We start from the raw sequence: 17,782 nt of genomic DNA, 5'->3' as shown, positions 1-17,782 counted from the left end.
TACACGTATAGCTCAACTTCGTTAAGCTTTGTAAATTCTAGACCTATTCATAATTCTAGTAATTAAATCGTCAAACGAAGATTGTGATTAATTTACAGTGTTACTGATTAGACAAGGTAATGACGATGACAACGAAGTATTTAGCCCAATCCGGAGTAGTACAAGCTCAACCCCAGCTCAACCCCGGATAATTCATACTTATCTTCGAAGCGATATCGTAAAGCCGCATGACGCTAATGGAAAATTGAAAAATTTTAAACGCATCAATTCTTGGTCCTCGAGGCTGCTGATCGTGTCTTATTCCTGCAGCATTTTCAAAATCTTACTTAAACCACCAAAAGGTATCAATAACATCAAGTCTGACCGAAGTATCTAAAAAATCAGCGTAAAATAAACATTCTAACTAAAAACTCAATTTTCCGATTATTTGGCATTGATAAAAAACAAATAGGAAGAATCTATAGGAAAGAAGGTAATAGAGAAATGATCCTGTAATGCTACGGTCCTATAGGAAGAGTTTGTTGAGTTAACCACAAACCTGTTAAGCTCTTAAGCGCACCACGATGGACGATGTAACTCCGCTATCTAATAAACATGTTAAGGCAGAGGCCAAGCACCGTTTAAGTAGTCCTTTTCCTGACATTAAGTCAGTATTACATCACATAACTAACGTTTGCAGCTATATCTGGAGTGGAAAATTCCTGTTGTGCTCAGTAACATGCCTGACATCGCCAATTATACTATTTAACTTTTCTCATCGTGCGTATGGCTTCTGATATTGGCACTGTCAGAAAAGAAGTCCGGGCAGCTGCAACATTCCTATGGAGCATAAGTAAAGGTGTGTATTCTGTAAACCTCAATCTTAGATGTGTAAGACAGCTATCGGTTCTTATGGCTCGCTAACAGAGTTCTATACAATTCTGGTGTGCATAATGACGAACTTCTGAGATATATGGGTGAATAACCGGAGAGTTGCAGAAACAAAGAATTTTACGAAATCGATACTGTTGACGAAAGGATATCAAATGAAGAGAATTTTAGAGAGATGGCGACAGAAAAATTGAAAGCGATTGGTTTTATTTTGATACAGATTTAAAGTGCAATGTAGAACTTGTCTGACTAGGGTCTAGATACCACAGCAGAAACACCAGCTTTGTCTTGCGCAAAATTGTATTCAAACCGTAAATTTGCGAGACGGCAAGCATTTTGATAATTTTGGTACTAACGCAATGAAGGCTGAGAAAAACACTTTCTTCCTTAACTCTTGACATTCTAAAGACTTTCAAATTACCAAAGTCCTTATAGGCAAATAACTAAAAGTCGGCAAATATTTTATGAGCAGCTGGGACGGCTGCGAAAGTTCGAATCGATGCATTTAATTGATCGAATAAAACGAGCAAAGCATAAAGAAGCGAATAACACCTCTATCATCATCACCGGTCGGTTTTATAGGCTACAGCTACTACGCTATTTAGTGCCAATAAATAGTGTAAGTTGGCGCAAGTACCAGGCACGCGTGTCGCAAATCGCCGACTGCTTTCGTGTCTCGTCAGTTCGATCAGGTGCTTTCAGTGCAACAAGGTCTAGTTAATTCTATAATTTTCATACCAGATGCATGCTGGGAACTAGTTGTGGGCTGTGATTCGCATGCTGAGATTGTATTCGCGTTCATTTTTGCCACCTTTATCGCTCATCTGCAAGAAGTGCTATCAAAAGGTGCTTCAAACGGGACTCAAATTGGTTGAGTGTCATAGCGAGAAACAAAATTCACGAAAGACCTCAGCCCATAGATAGCGATGAAGTTGTGTCACTATCATGCTCAAGTGGCAATATTTCTTCATGGAGAAGTAGACAAACCAGTACCCAAATTGTCAAGGCTATGTGAAGGAGGTGGGACCTTAGGGTCTCAAAGTGAGACATTTTTGATTTTGAAGAAACTTTCGTGCACAATGAAAGCGTTGACGGCAGTCGATACATACTGTGGAATAAGGTTGACTGTGTCACTGGCATCTGATTAACAACTATCTCGATCTCATAAAGCAGATCCTTACAGACTGCATCAAATGAGGATTCCAGATAGAAGTTGGAGGTACAGCTCCGCGTGAAAAGGTAAAAAAAATCAATGAACATGCTCACTCCGCCACCATCGACAAAAACGGGAAATTATCGCCGCAAGTACATGAGCCTTTAAATTAGCTTCCGTTGGTAGAAATTGGTACCAATGCCTCAGCAATCAGGATCCAGCTGCCTTAAATTATCGCTCGAAAATTGAGTAGTCTACCGGCAGACTGCTATAGCAGAAGCATGAATAAAATGAGGGGTAGTTACGCCAAGAGTGAAGGCTCAGACGAAGCCTTGATCGTTATGGACTTCAAGATTAAGCTTAAAATCTTTATACTATCGTAAAAGACGATACCAAGAGAGAAATTAGTCGGCAGTGAGTGATGATTTTTACTTCACCTTCATAAAATGAATTGAAGGAAACAATGGAACCGGCGATATCAAAAATTATAGTGATACTGATGAGACTGAGAAGGAGCTTTCACAGACTAGAAAAATTAGCACTTTGATTCACTGACACAAACTTCTAACAGATCAGTTCAATGATTTCTATTAGAGCTCAACAAATATCTCTAAAGACAATTTTTTTGGATTTTTGAAACAGGTCAAAGCAATGGACAAGCAGCTTGAGTAAATAGTAAAGGAGGCCAATGACATCATTTGACTTAACCAGAAATCTGAAAGAAAATAAAGTTAAATTCGTTGCGCACCAGCATTTTCCCAGACCTCGCTCTTACGGCTAAACTTTGAGTTATAGTAATGAGCCACCCTTGCTACGGTACGAACGGCATCTTTGGCTCATCACTACTGTGTGACAGGCCGACCAAGCGGAGCAGTGAAACTTCACAACTGAGCTGCAGGGCTGTCGGATGGCTACGATGACACAGTGATGTGAATAAATAGATTACATCTTGAGCTAAACTGACGTATTCGGAACCAGTGAGCGATATATTTTCACAGCGCAATCCCAATTGTCGGATACAGAGACGGTGGCGTCACACACCGCTTTCCCTTCAGATAGGCGTCGTCGAGATACCAGACATGAAACTCAATGATCTTATCCATGCCACCGAAGAGTGAATATACGACGAAGAAAAGACATTTAACTTTATCAACTAGCGCTTTTGGAGATTGGCCAAGTTCATACGGTTTTTTTTTCGAATAGGGTCATGGCATCCAAAGAGTCAAATTGTAAGGGCGTGGCCATCTTAAGTAATAAATTATATTTCAGGGTGACAAGATTCAAAATACCCTTCCCAATTGTTTCGAATTCTTATCTAAACGCTGATGAAGTACAACACAGTAAATCAATATCGTGTAGCGTCTTAATAACAGCAATGAGATTGTCAGCCTTCTATTTCGACGATCGATGAGTGCTCCATCCGCTGTAATATCAACCATCTCCAGAGTTGCAGCAGAATCTAGCTGGGACGGCGAGCAATGGCCAGCTGATAGCCTAACTCTAGCAAGAGGCCGAGGGCAAAAAGGCATTAGACTTAGAAGAGTCAGGACCAGAATGTTAAGCCACATACAGCACTGAAAGCCTTCAAGTCTTTGTTTGTTTTCATGGATGTGTATCGACAAACAAGGTTGATGCATGGATAGCCACGTTGAAAAAGAACACGATTCCAGTCATAACACGTGTAACATGAAGGTCAAAATATTTTCTTTCTTCGCCATTCAACCGTATCCACTAGTCATCGACACCCTGTGACTGCTGCCTGACAAGAATATGTGTGTTACTTCTTTTAACCAGCCGCTGTTGGTCATCTAGATGAATACCCGGTTCTTAGAGCTGTTGCAGTAATCATCTCTGGTGGTACTGATACTAGCGGTGTTTTAAGTGTCAACATAGTCCGGATTCGACTAGAACGTCAATCAATGGATGTATACGAAAACGATAATGAGGAGAAGGCGAGTAGTGATTTTTTCTCAATGCTGGAAGATTTAGAAGAGAAATGTTTTTTCAAGTAATTTGATAACCATAGATTTCATTTTTACTGGATTTCACATACTAAAGGCACGCAATCAAAATCTAGTTTACAAAGAGATATTCAGGTAGAAACTTGCTTTATAACTCCTCATCAATTCCTTAGTCGATGAATTTAAAGAGAATCATACTCGAAGATGCTGACAGCCACACATTATAGCCACCGCATCTACGAAATTTCTAATCAAACTTGTCAAAGCTTGTCTACTTTTTGTCTAGCTTATCAAAATATCACAAGAAATCAGCCTCCTTTTTGCGCTTATTGTGTTTCATTTATGCTGAAAATTTCAGTTTGTACATATCGTGATTCTAGACATACTAGCAATACGGACTTCTGCGGAATCAGTCAAGCTAAAAACTATTGCTGTTGGTCTATCGCTTTTAGTGACAAAGTGTTGCGTCTGAAAGTGGACCCAGGTATCGTGAGCTCTCTTGTGGGTTTCTCCAACTGTCCGTCAGTCAAGTCAGATTGCCGTATAACGCTTTGTAGATTTCAATATTATTTTCATGTAGGTGAGTTTTCATGTGTAACGAAAAATAAAAAACAGTCCCACTCGACTTCCGTCGAAGTAAAGGAACGCATAAAATCCCGACGAGCGCTCGACAACGAAACTTGATTAATTCGTCCGATCAGTAGCCTGAAATTGGTTCACGACCTTGGTTGTTTTAGCATCCCTTTCCAAGTCTACAGTCAGCTACGACTAAACCCCTTTGTCTTTAAACAAAGGTGGAAGATAACTGCAGGCGCAGCAAAGACTGCTGTGATAAGCAGGAATGTGAAGCCGCTGGAACGCAGCATAACACGTTTACAACGACGGTAGTACGCGTTCGACATGGTTCCGCCATACCAAAAATTCGGAGGTGCAAGTCAGCAGTAAAATATCGATCACTTGGCTAGTTAGACGCGAGCAGCTCAACTGGTGCCGATAGACTCAGTGATGACACGAGCCAAAAATCCACTACATCAGAAGAAAACGATAAAATTTGTCTTTTGATGATAAGCTAGATTAGAAGCTATTAATATTGAATACGTGCGTCGTACGACTTAATATGAAGCTAAAAACCGATTATGAACCTGCAGATTGGTCGGGTGAATCCTTCGAATAATTGTATAATGAGTACCAGCCTACTCCATCACCCCCTCCTTTGACAGCTTCCACGAGTAAAAAGGCATATACGCAAGCTCCAAACTTTAGATAGACGTGAACCGCTTTTCAAATCCGGTTTACCGTGGAATATAATCGAAATGCAGCATGAGCATCGAACAGTTGCTGCATCCTCTAACGTTCTTTATCCTTGTATCAGCCACAAGCAACGGATTCATCATTTCAAGCTTCAGCAAAACAACTGCCATCACAACACCATCACCCATGGCGACTAGCGCTAATCCGCTATGCCGTGAGCCAGGTCTTTACATTGGACATCATTGACGCGAATTGTGTCAGATCACATATTGCGATATATCATTACTTAGCTATTCAATTCGATCTGCACCAGAAGCGATATATACTTTGCCTATTCGTATAGAGTTGAGATGAACAAGTAATGAATAGAATCGACTACGCGAGCTCAGTCGAGGTTTTTGAGAGCAAAACGAGACTTGCTGATGAGGGGACTCAGCGTCATGCTGAGACCAATAAATAATACCTGAAGCGTCAACCCCGGATGAAGTTTAATATACAAATTCTCCGAAGACAAGTATGGCTTTAAGCGTCCAACGCAACATGCGGAATCAAATGTAGCTTTGTAGATTATAAGATGATGCCATCATTAAATGATACATAGCAATACTCAATAACTTCCGATAAAAGTTTATTTGGGACGGCCCCGATAGTTCATACGTCGCATCGAGCATCTTTTGTGCAAGAGATCTGTAATATTATGGTTGATATCATACAAGCCGGCTAGCTTTTCATGGCAATCTTAATAATCAAAGGATATAGCTACCTATCCCTTCTACTTAAACTTAAATTCGGCATCCATGATATTGCCGTTGCCATGTGCTTTCAAGCGCTTGACTCCGATGATAAGGCAGACGTTTACTGGCATGAGAAAAATGCCACACAAGAACAGCATCAGTGCGATCATGGTAATCGACGGCATGAGATCGCCACAAAGTGCGTCGTAAATGGTCCAAAAGCCATCCGCAATAAATGTGCAATACATGGCTTCCTCAAAGTCGCCAACATATCCAATAAGACTGCTGTCGAGCTGAGCTTTGATGCCTTCAATGTCTGAATTTAATTTCTTCGTTTTAGTTTCGAAAGTGTCCGAAGTTGATGTGATACCGTTTACGTCGCTGCTTAATTCAGCTTTAAAAGACTCCATACTCGCCTTTAACGTGGCAAGAGGGAGGATGACGGTATATTTTTCCCTCATGAATACAGAGAAAGCGCATTGAGGTGTAGTCGCGCAGGCATACGCTTTTCCGAAATTTGGAGTATTACTGTTCGGATTATTGTTCGTACACGAGCTGTCGTAACTTTTGTAGTAATTCTCAATGTAATCGGCTTCCGTACCAGAGCCTGGCTGTGGCTGATTATTCGCTAGCCACGGTTTGCGAAGATGCTCAGTTGTCTGATACCCATTACCAGCTGGGTTACACAATGGGGAAGTCTGTACAGCGTAACTATTAAAAGTCGTCACCAAGGAGCTGTACGCGGCTTTGTCAAAACCGAATGAACCTTCATCAATATCATTGGTGCTGGTTTCAAGGGCGTCCAAATCCGAAAAATCAAACATCGCAGAGACGTCAAGTTTTGGAAATTCTATTCCACCGCGAGCAAAACTAAGCTTGTCCGATAGATTAAACACATCGATCAGAGATTGATTTTGAAAGCACGCATCCACAGCTTTGGCAGAATCACCCAGTGGCACTGTCCAGTTGGAGGAAAAGATTGCTGTGACTTCACATGCATCACCTAATACGACACCGATCGCTAGGACAACAGCACTGATGATAAATACAAGAATGAGAGCGAAAAATCCAAAGAAGTAAGCGATGTGCATTATATTGGCAAGAAGTTTCAAGGGTGTGAGACCAAAAAGTATTCCAATAAAACCAACGACAATGACGACAAGAGCCAAAGCAAATAATGCCATGATTGCATAACCAAGTTGATCTCGATAGCCTTGAAATTGAGAATCGTAACCATCCACATCCGCTTGCGTATTATCAACTGTTGTAATCAATGTGTTAGCCATACTCACTTGAGCGTCCACTGCACTTTGAACACTGCCTGAAATTTCCACTAACTTTGATGTCAATTGTTTCTTAACATTACTCAATTGCTTGATACCTGGCCCTGCATTCTTGTTCACTTGTGTTGCAGCATCTTGTGCTTTTGTTCCGATAGCGGTGCATGCTTTACATTCGTAACAAGGATCACCATCTGCTTCTGCGTTCGTTTTCGAAGGATCAGGTACGCAGTTCGCTGGAAACTTTGGCGCAGTCGAATATTTATCACCAAAGTCTTCAAGCTTTGTAGTGAGGTCCGTCAACCCGGTATCAATAAAATCTGTACCGTCCAGCTTGACCTTAATATCATCTGCAGAGTCGACGACAGTTGCCGCAATTTCAACAAGTGGTGTGCGAATGTTCGCGATCCACTCGCTGCCATTTTCTAATGTACCAGATGTCGCATTGAAAAGGTCATCAACGGCAACAAGCATAGTACCACGATACAGAAAGGCTGCTGCAGACACTACCACAACTCCAATTGCAAAGAGAAGAAAGAAGAGCAAGGGTAAAAACTTTTCCATGCACTTGTATCCCTCTTCACGTGGAAATCGTCCGCCACATCGGTTGCAACAGCAGCGACATATCAAGAAAAAGACCATGGTCAAAAGACTCAAAACACCCAAAACAATGCCTGGAATCACAAAACCAATAACTCCAGTCGCCCACTCTTTGATTTTAGCCGTAGCTGCAGTACTATCCATAGTGCTATCTGGATATGCATACATTTTAGCACGACTCGTATCTCCGTCTACAATTTCAGCCCAATAGCAATTGGGAGCGACTTCACAAAGTCCCTGATTGTAAGCGTTTACTGTCTCATCATCTGTCAAAGACGTGACAGGAAGTCTTTCAGGATCGCCATTGTCGTCTTTGTACGCATTATCAGCATCACAACTGACAAAGCGAATTTTATTTTTTGCCAAATTTTGCTCACACAATGTGATCTTTACGGCAGTAATGAGATCTTGATAAAATTTGTCAGTTCCTCCTCGAAGTTGTTTAATCGCCTTGCGTACCGATGCTCCAACTTGATTGGCCTGTGCCGATGCATCAGCTTCAGTTGAAGTTCCTTCCAGTCGTCGATATCTAACGAGAGCACTGGAAACCAAATGATCTTGCGGTTGGATATATGATTCATTCTTCAAACCACGCAGCTTTGACATATCTGCAAATGACTGCTGTGTAGTCTGTGCTAATGATACAGCACTCGAAGCCAGCAAAGCTAATACTACCAATTGATAAGGCCTCTTCATTATTGCCGTGTGATGATTTCTAATCCTCATCGTCGTCAGGTCTTGATTGTGGTAGACTTCACTTGTTTGAACTACCGAATGCACCAAAGACAAACCGAGAATGAATAGTTGATTGCACCAATTTTATCGGGCAAGACTGCGATGCAACGGAAATGTAAAGTATTTTGAGTTGTAGATAGGCAAAAGTGAGTTAATGGTTTTATTTAGACAACTTGCATGCGATGAAGCGAGCATTATGCACCAAATTGGTCACTGCAGTTGGCCTTCACAGAAAATTATATCGACTTTGATAAACTACTACATGTTTTCCACAAAATTTATCTTGATCGAGCTCCTTAGCCGAAGTAGAAGAAGATGATAAATCATGAATGGGGGCTGTATATCTGTCATGCCGTTGCTCTATGAGTCCAAATTTTATATAATGATCATATTCTTTCACAATAATTTCTTATACTCATTGGGCTGCATGATTATTGTGTGTCTCTTATGACGTTGCACTTTATGAATGATAAGAGAATTACGTCAAGCAATTTTTACCAATGTATAGGGAGGTAGCGCAAACGACAAAAACTGAAAGCGAATTTTACTTACCAAATCTCTAGCCAGCCTTTCTTTCTGCCAATTATTCAATACGCTGGAGAAGAATATTTCACCAGTTAGGACTCTACAACGGATTCATCGCTAGCTGGGGTGAAGTTGATTTAAAAAAGGATGAAAAGGAGATTTTATTTCTGAAGTGTGGAGCTATAGGAATCACGTTTACATCAAAAATGGATGAATCAGGTGCCCAAAATAAGACAATTTAGTTGTCGCTCATTTCGTCCTCGTTGATGCGCACGAATCAAACTTCCTTCACCCTTTGCCCCTATAGATCCAATTTCCTTCACCCTTTATCTATTCGAGGTTAAGTGAAGTGCCACTCAATCGTTGACTTAAAATGAGCTCCGGACTGTCTGCCGACTATAATGCTTAATTTTCTGCTTTGGCACATCAAAACTCATAGAAAGACCGAGTCCACACAACCAAAACATATATTTAAGCAGCGTCAACGGACGAATGTTTAATACAAATTACGATGCAGGCACTGATTGGTACCTAGTCAGCAACCAGTTGCTCGCACGACAATCATAAAATCATAAGCAATATCCTCTGTTGAGCTCCAGGTTTCGAGATCACGTCATCGACGAGTATCAATGAAAAGTTGGCAATTCGGATATGACAATCAGCAGAAATCTTGGCTGATTAACTTTTTTCAGTGAAGCACTTCAAAGATCAAGTTTGTGGTGAGGGATAACAAGAATATTATTGTCTTGAAATTTTTGATGCTCCGAGATTTAGCTGTAACTCTATCGATTTCAAATGAGTAGAAAGATTCTTTTATCTAGAAAATCAAATCTGTGATCAACTTAGCAGGTAAAGACAGTAATCATATTGTCTACATTGATTTCATCTTCACTGCTACTTTTCCATTACAAGGAATATGCCAGCTCAAAAAATATTCAAAAGCCATTGAGAAACTTTTGAGTTCAGCTTTAAAGTGCATTCAATTGCTGCAGCACAGTCTTGAAATCCTCCTCACATGGTTGAAGCTCTTCATATGTGTATGCCTGATCTAACAGTGCCTTTAAATTTTCAATCACAAGCACTAAATTTCGCTTGAATGTAAAGAAAAACAATAATTAGTCATTTCATGAATCCAAATCACCATATTGAGATATTCACCTGAACGGGTTTGAATAAAATTGTCTCCGTCGATGTGTTTCGAAGGTAAAGGTGAATTGCCTGTAGAATCTTTGGTAACTGTTCATTCAGCTGATGCGAGACCCTTGCAAGCACATTATGAACTTCAGTTGGAGCTGTGAACTCAAACTGACGGAAGTCTAGTGCTGCGGCTTTTTGAGCTTGTTGTGCATAAGCAATCTGCTTCATCAGTGCAAGCAGTGGCTGAGCCAATTGCTCCAGGACAAATTCAATAAACCCCGTACAACTTTTCTTTAGCTCCTGCTCCAATTCCTTTTTCACGTCTGCTGTTGTCTCCTGAATTTGTGGAATGCCACGAGTAAAAAGATTCAATATTCCATTTGGACCTGTAAATCGAAATAATGTTGATGCATCTCCTAATAACTCGTTCATAGCATCCGCGCTGCTTGTAAAATCCAGTGTCTTGCTTCTCTGAGCAAATTGAATTTCAAATGGTGTAATTTGTTCGCGTAGTGTAAGTAGATGTTTGACAAGAAAGAGGGAGCCATGAAGACGACCATGTGTTGCTGTAATGTCAGCAGATGCCATTTTCAAAGATGCTGTGCATATTTGAATTGCGTCTTGAGCTAACTCTTCAAAGATTTCCATCTAAGAAAAGTATATAGAGTGTAAATATTAACGCATCAAACTAGGAAGCCAATCTCGTACCTTAACATAACGATATCCTTGAGATAAGCACATTAAAGTGTGCTCAAGTGACGGATACCACGTCGCATATAGTGAAGCACCACTTTCTTCTGCTGCTATCAACTTGGCTGGGTAGTTTAAATGCTCAGGACAAGGTTCAAAACCCTCGATTTCGTCACGAATATACTTTTGCATGCACAAAATAAGACGTTCTTGCGCATCTTGGATCATACGATGCATTACAGGCTCAGCATAACTAACAAGTGCTGCACGTGGAGTAATGGCTGCTTCAATCACTTCACTTCTCAAAACTTGAATCACCTCACATAGCACTTCCAAATCCTTTTGTGCTAGAAGCCGAGGTCGCACAGTATTATACAACACCCCACAAAGTTGAAAAATGAGACGTCTTATATAGTCACAGCACAATTTGTTAGCAGCATGTATCAGGTATAAACACAAAACGAACACACAACCGACTCGAAAGCATTTTCATTGTCTTCTTGATCTTGATCTTCTTCGCCAAGAATCTCACTCAAGCTGGAAATACTGAACAGTTCATCACTCGGATCGCGACCAAATAGCTTTAAAAAAAGTTGATACTCGGCTTCACACACCTTAAGCAATTGAGCGCAAGTCACACGAAGTCCATTCACAATATCAGCCGTTTCACTGACAGTATCTAGCCACGTTCCAAGTACTGGAGACAGTAATTGTACTCGCTGAGTAGCATATGCATCAAGCACGTTTCCAAGCACACGAAGATTCTCAACACTGTTTTGGAGCGGCTGCGATTTCAAGCGCTCGAATTGCTTTGCCACAGCAGCTAGAGCTGGTGCTACAAGCTGAAAATTAACGTAATATGGCGACGTCTCGTCCAATTGACTCACGAGCGAAATCTCCATTCCACTTTGCTGTGACATCAATGCTTCCTTTTGAACAGCTTCAAGCACTGCGTCTCTAGCCGCTTCTAATGCACTCAAAGCATAGTCATTTAATGCTTGGATTCCTCCAGCGGCAAGTGTTTTATAGGCTTCAATATAACACGCCGAGTCTTTGTATTCTAACTAACAACATAAAATATATAATGAGAAGAGAAAAACTTCAAAAATCTTCAGGTTTCGTACGTGTTGAGTCAGAAATGCTACCGACGTGTCAATTGTTTCCAACGCGCGCATGAATTCTGATGTTGTAGGATCAATACCGCGTCGATGCTGATAAACTTGCACTGCTTTATTTGGGTCTATTGTTACTGTGGAAGAAGCTCGAGGTTTTGATGCATTCTCCATCAAAACGTGATTTTTTGATCCACTAGAAGGAGCTGCAAACTTAACTCCGAAGCCCAAAGTATGCGCTACATTATCAATAGCCGTAAAATGAGGCATGGGAGCAGCAATTAAAGCTACACGAGCATCAAGCGCTGCTACTTGTTGTAAAACGTCTTCAAAACTTTGATACAACGCTTGGGTTTTTCTAGTCACTTGAGAATGACTCGCTTCCATTTCAGCCACTAAAGCCTGAGTTTCATGAGCTTGGGTATATATTTTGCTCCATTGTGACATACAACGATCAATTTGAGATGAGAGATGAATAAACGAAGGGTCTAACTCAACAGAAGATTCTGTTTTACTTGGACGTTGTGCAATAAATTCGCGCAGCGTTTCCGCCACCTTTGAATGTTGTTGCGACCGTAAATGAGATGCATGTGTTTCTGCTTGTGTTTTTAATTGCACCTGATGCTCAAGTGATTGCAAAAGCGCATCTTGCTTTGCAGTGAGACGCGTGTCCAGAACCCCTCGTGGTGCTGTTGATTGTATCATAATCGAGAGTTACAACCTAATCAAAATACTAGGCTCTAAAATGCATTCAAATTTTCTTTTGCCATTTTGACAATTTCAAAATTCGCGATATTCATCGAGCCGCCGTCACTATTCCCACTCTATTCTCATCCAAGGTGGCTAATTCTCCCTACATCGTCCCAAACCACTTGTTTTTTAGCTTGCTGGTCACCACTTTCCGGTAGTTGGTTGTTTTGGTCTCCTTTGTAGTACGATGGGTTTCACATGCGGCCCGTACCGATATCACACTAATTATTGTCTTCTTTGTCCTTGCTTCCTTGTTTCCCGTCGATGTTTATATTTTAACCACTGCTTCTTTTTGCTTCATTCCAATTTCAAGCCTTTGCTTTGGCCTCGCTAAGTCTTACGAACTTCGGAGGTATGCCCCATATGAGGAATAATGAGACTCTGACAGATCAGTAAAACAAGTATCCATCTATCAGCGTATCAATGTTTGTAACTACAATTAACTTTCTTAATAAAATACACTCGTTATCCTTTCTAAAATCAAGGATGTAGCCAACTTGACCTGCAGGGGGCTACCATAGCTCTTTCACTTAGAGGAAGCTGAGCCAAGGTCCTTCTTCGTCTCCTGCACGCGGTTCAACTTCGGACAGCACGTCCGCGGCTTCAAGGGAAGCGTATCCCAAGCCCTCGGCAACCGGCCACCGCGCATTGCGCCGACGTATTATCTCATCGAGAATTTGGAGGAAGTCGACTACGAGTCGGATACTCCTAGAGGATAGCAAGAGGCGCCAGCGGCGCGACGTGAGCCCTGCTCAAACCGTGCGGATACCGTATCCGATTCCCGACCTCTCGACTTTAGGAGGAAGTGGTGTTATTATCAATCGCCTCGACGAGGCATAGGAGTAGCGGTTGGAAGCTGCTCACAGGGCGGCTCTCATACGCTCGTATCAATGTTCGGTCCTAGACCCTCGTGTGGAATATGGCTTCCGCTCGGCGGATCCCGCTACAGCTTATGCAAGCCCACATAAAACACTGGGTGGGTGCGCATCCTTCTCCGCAGATTTAGCATACACGCAAGGCCTCGCTTGGCCACGACCTCAAATGGTCCGATAAAGCGTGAACGGGGCTTTTTCGTAAAACTGCATGTATTTGAAGGTTTTCGCATTTACTAAAACCAGGTCTCCGACCTCAAAGCTTTCAACATTTCTTCTTCTTCTGTCGTCTGCGTATTCTTTATGCATGTATTGGCTTTTACCCATCGCATTGCGAGCGCGTCGTATGACAAGCAGTCTGGTAGACAGGAAGTCATCGGCTCCTTTATGAACAATGAGGGGGTTGATATCAGCTAGCCGCTCCGCTATTCCCCCACCAAGTTCTGAGCCATGGAATGACGGTCTCAGCGAGACGCGAGGAGGATCAAGATCGTTCTCGTAGAGCAGCTTGCAGCCGGTAGACGAATGCACTGCATTGATCAGAGCGAACTCTACGTGCTCCAACTCCACGGCGTCTCAGCGCAGACGCTGCGAAGGACAACTTTAACGACGCGATTCACGCGCTCGGTTTGACCATCGGCCTGTGGATGGGTCGGTATTGACATAGTCAACCTGGTGCCCAGCACCCTGAAGATTTTCGACCAAAACTTCCCAGTTGAGCTTGGGTCTTTGTCAGAGACAGTTGGCTTCGAAATTCGATCTTTTCGAAAGACACGATCCACAAACAGCCGTCGCTGTACACACACCGTCGAAGGTATACGAAACTGCCGCAAGATGAGCCATCTTGCTCAAAGTGTCCACAAAGACCACCACACCCATCTTGCCCGCCGAGAGCTTCGGCAGGCCAAGCACAAAGTCCATACTATAAACCGCCAACACCGATGAACTAACCAGAGTAGCCGCCGCATTCGAAGAGGGTTTCACCCTTTGGCACATCTACCACGCGCCCCCAAATGTGCTCGTCCATTTTTGCCTGGACCACCAAAAGTGGCAACTCACGGAGCTGTAGGTCTTCTCACGACCGAGATGACCATTGAATGGGGTGCCGTGGGTCTCATAGAGAGTACGGTATTTCAAATCCTCATCTTAAGGAACCAAAATTTCGTGGCGTTTCCGTCGAGTCGATGCTATAATACAGCAACCCGATATTCAACGGCTACCGGTTGGACCGTGCGCGCGGTCGCAACGACAACTGCTTGTCCGACCTTCGATAACCCTTGCTCCCGCGACCCTGTAGCGGTTCTACATACATACTGTCACTTGCGTATGCGGCGCGGATCAAATCCGTCGCTGATGACGTCACAGTCGTGAGATATGCAAGCTCATAGTGCGGTCTGCGTGACAACGCATCAGCCACAAAATTCTGGTTTCCTGGCTTATACTTTACCTCGAAGTTATATTCTGCAAAGAATGAGAGCCACCTGGTCAAACTCTGCAAAAGGTGAGGAGACTGATTCACAGCGAATAATAACGCATGATCTGTGTAGATCAGAAACGGCTTTGAGCCCAGCAGGTGCACACTGAACTTGACAAGTGCATACTTCATCGCAAGTAATTCCTTGTTGTGGACTGGGAAATTTCTCTCCGCAGCCTTAAAACTATCGAGATTCGACTCGATCTCGCCCCTCGGCTTCTGCTTGCATCAGTGTACAGCCGATGGCAAAGTCCGAGGCACCGCAGACGACGCTAAAAGGACGCTCGGGGTCTGGCAATGCCAGTATTGGTGCATGAAAAGGCTGTCTTTGACCCTGTCAAAAGCCTCCCGATGCTCATAGTCCCAACACCATTCCTTATTTTTCTTAAGGAGATTCGACAATGGCCGTGCCATTTCCGCATAATTTGCGCTATACTTGTGCAAGTAGTTGGCGAGGCCTAGCCATTTGCGCTAGTCGTTTTGCTTCTTTGAAACTGGCCTGTCCTTTGACCTTCACTGGATCTACTTGAAGGCCACACTTCGTAATAAAGCACCCTTAAAAGGAATTTTTACGCCAAAGATGCACATATTTGCATTAACATACGGCGTATTCGTGCACCTGCACTCGACACCGCTCTCAAATGGACGATGTGATCTTCTTCATCTGCCCTCCTGTGCCCCGCACGACTGTGGACGAAAATCTTGCCGAAGTTTGTTATTGCATACGCACGATGGGGCTTGAACAACTACGTCACAATACGATTAAATGATGTTGATGCATTTGACAGCCCTTGGGGCATCACCATCCACTCTCAGAACATGCCGCTCGAAGCGCTTCGCTGGAATGACTACAAGTGCTACCAAGCGCAAAGGGTCTGCCGAGGAATCTGTACAGAGGGTTATCACACGCTCTCATGAGCACATCAACTAAGCGCGCTGTACTTTGTACGGCCAACCCTATTGTTCTGAAGAATATCTTTTTAAAAATTGGGGTCTGTGCCAGAATGGTGGCAGCGTTCAGCTCAATGTAAGCGTGGACGATACACCACTAGCCGTTCGGCTTTCGGACACAAAACGTGGATGTCGAATGTAGAGACTTGCTCTCACGCACCATAAGGCGTCAATGACGTCACACTGTTTCTTGGACAGGATCATTGGCGTTGTACGCAGTATTTGTTATTCGGAACCAGGTCACCTCGGCCCAGAGGTAGAAACGACGGCGGGGCTATGGAGACGACGCCTTGAAATTCCTTTACCGAAGAATAGTACGAATCCGATGATCCTTCAGAATCGACGATTCAATTCGTACATTCAGCACCCTCTTGGTGTCTTCTAGACCAACTTCAACCAGAAGCGACGACGAGTCAATCTCCTCTTTGGGTCCTATAATCACCTTTTCGGCTAAATTTCCTGCCATCAAGGCACCGCCAAACTCTTCGAAGGATATCCAGTCCAGCTCAAGAAGAGCATTCACTGTCGGAATAGCCTTGAGGGTGACATCGCCGTCTTCCTTTCCTGTCGTACCGCTAAAACGGTATATAGCTGTGCGCTAATGTCTACGGTAGACACACCCTAGGTCAGGGTCGACGCCCTGCGTCTTGCAAATGTCATACGGTATCACCGACTCCTCTCTATAGAGGTTTTACGTCTCATCGAGACCAGTGGGATCACACGCTCAGCGTTGTCCAGTGTCTCCACTCTCCGCTCCATCAAAGCCTTAGTGTCATTAACAACATTTGGCAAAGAGCTGTTAGTTCCGCAGTCTTCGTCCAGTGGATATCGTGCTACTACACGTGCATCAGAAGGTAAAAAAACAAGATGCCTCGGACCTCGTCCGACCATGCCACTCTTGGCCTGCAGCAACTGCTTTGTTACTTGAGCAGTGCTCAGTGGGTGATGTGCCGCTCCACCTCAGCCCGCAAGCCATGCTCGGGACACTTGTCTAGTACAACTTCGGTGTTTGACAACTCGGATATCTAGTACATTGACCGTCCCGGTCCAGTGCCCGCGCCAATAGCGCTTCTTCTTCCAAGCAGAGGTGAGTTCATGACTCACCAAAGCTCAACCAGGAGACGTGTGTGTAGCGTGCACAAGATCTTCGACCTCTAATTAAACCATGGTTCATGGTGCTCCAACTCTGCCATACCAAGAAAAACGTCATACCTTGCATCCAAGTCTAAGACTAAGCCGCGTTCCACGCTATCGAAGGCAACAAACTTGACACCGAGGTCCACAGGGATCCTCGGCACAGTGACACAAGCCCCCGTCGCGATGCGAACAGTGACGTTGTCACTCAACGGCGCTTTCAGCGCCTAAGCATACAGCTGATATCCTTCGATCGTGGGGCGTCGAGCATAATTGTCCGGCGCCCCGGGTTCGATCAGGATGTTCCATGGATTCTTAATGCCCCTCACGGTCGCTTTTACGATCAGCAAGCCCGGCTTTGCGTACACGTTCCGTGTTCAAGAGCACGAAGTTCGTCGGGGCTGGGCCCTGCTGCCCATTACCTCTTTGAGGTACAACAAAAATCAATTCTTCCCCAGTAGGGCGCTTTGCACCTACTGGGGTCTCTCGGTCCCCGCGATAACCCAGACTGGTTAGAACCGAGACGTCGGTTCGATGAACCTTTACGCGCCTT

General features: G+C 43.5%; 3 protein-coding genes across 3 annotated transcripts; 1 reads left to right on the top strand and 2 right to left on the bottom strand.

Annotated features, from left to right (window-relative positions):
• Positions 1-1,369: 1,369 nt before the first annotated feature.
• PHALS_00291 (uncharacterized protein) lies at positions 1,370-1,745 on the top strand (the record flags this gene model as incomplete). Its single annotated transcript, XM_024730070.1, has 2 exons — positions 1,370-1,489; positions 1,554-1,745. 2 exons carry the CDS (start codon positions 1,370-1,372, stop codon positions 1,743-1,745), a joined length of 312 nt encoding a protein of 103 aa, XP_024572337.1.
• Positions 1,746-6,007: 4,262 nt separating this feature from the next.
• PHALS_00290 (Prominin) lies at positions 6,008-8,545 on the bottom strand (the record flags this gene model as incomplete). Its single annotated transcript, XM_024730059.1, has 2 exons — positions 6,008-7,290; positions 7,351-8,545. 2 exons carry the CDS (start codon positions 8,543-8,545, stop codon positions 6,008-6,010), a joined length of 2,478 nt encoding a protein of 825 aa, XP_024572336.1.
• Positions 8,546-10,077: 1,532 nt separating this feature from the next.
• Positions 10,078-12,753, bottom strand: PHALS_00289 (conserved oligomeric golgi complex; the record flags this gene model as incomplete). Its single annotated transcript, XM_024730048.1, has 5 exons — positions 10,078-10,200; positions 10,268-10,894; positions 10,955-11,342; positions 11,489-12,000; positions 12,061-12,753. The coding sequence occupies 5 exons, from the start codon at positions 12,751-12,753 to the stop codon at positions 10,078-10,080; spliced, it is 2,343 nt and encodes a 780-aa protein (XP_024572335.1).
• Between the last annotated feature and the right edge of the window lie 5,029 nt (positions 12,754-17,782).

The sequence above is a fragment of the Plasmopara halstedii genome, assembly GCF_900000015.1.
Source record: "Plasmopara halstedii genome assembly, contig: Scaffold_110, whole genome shotgun sequence".
Lineage (NCBI taxonomy): Eukaryota > Oomycota > Peronosporomycetes > Peronosporales > Peronosporaceae > Plasmopara > Plasmopara halstedii.
The sequence above is the reverse complement of the archived record's forward strand: the minus strand, read 5'-3'. Positions and strand labels throughout refer to the sequence as shown.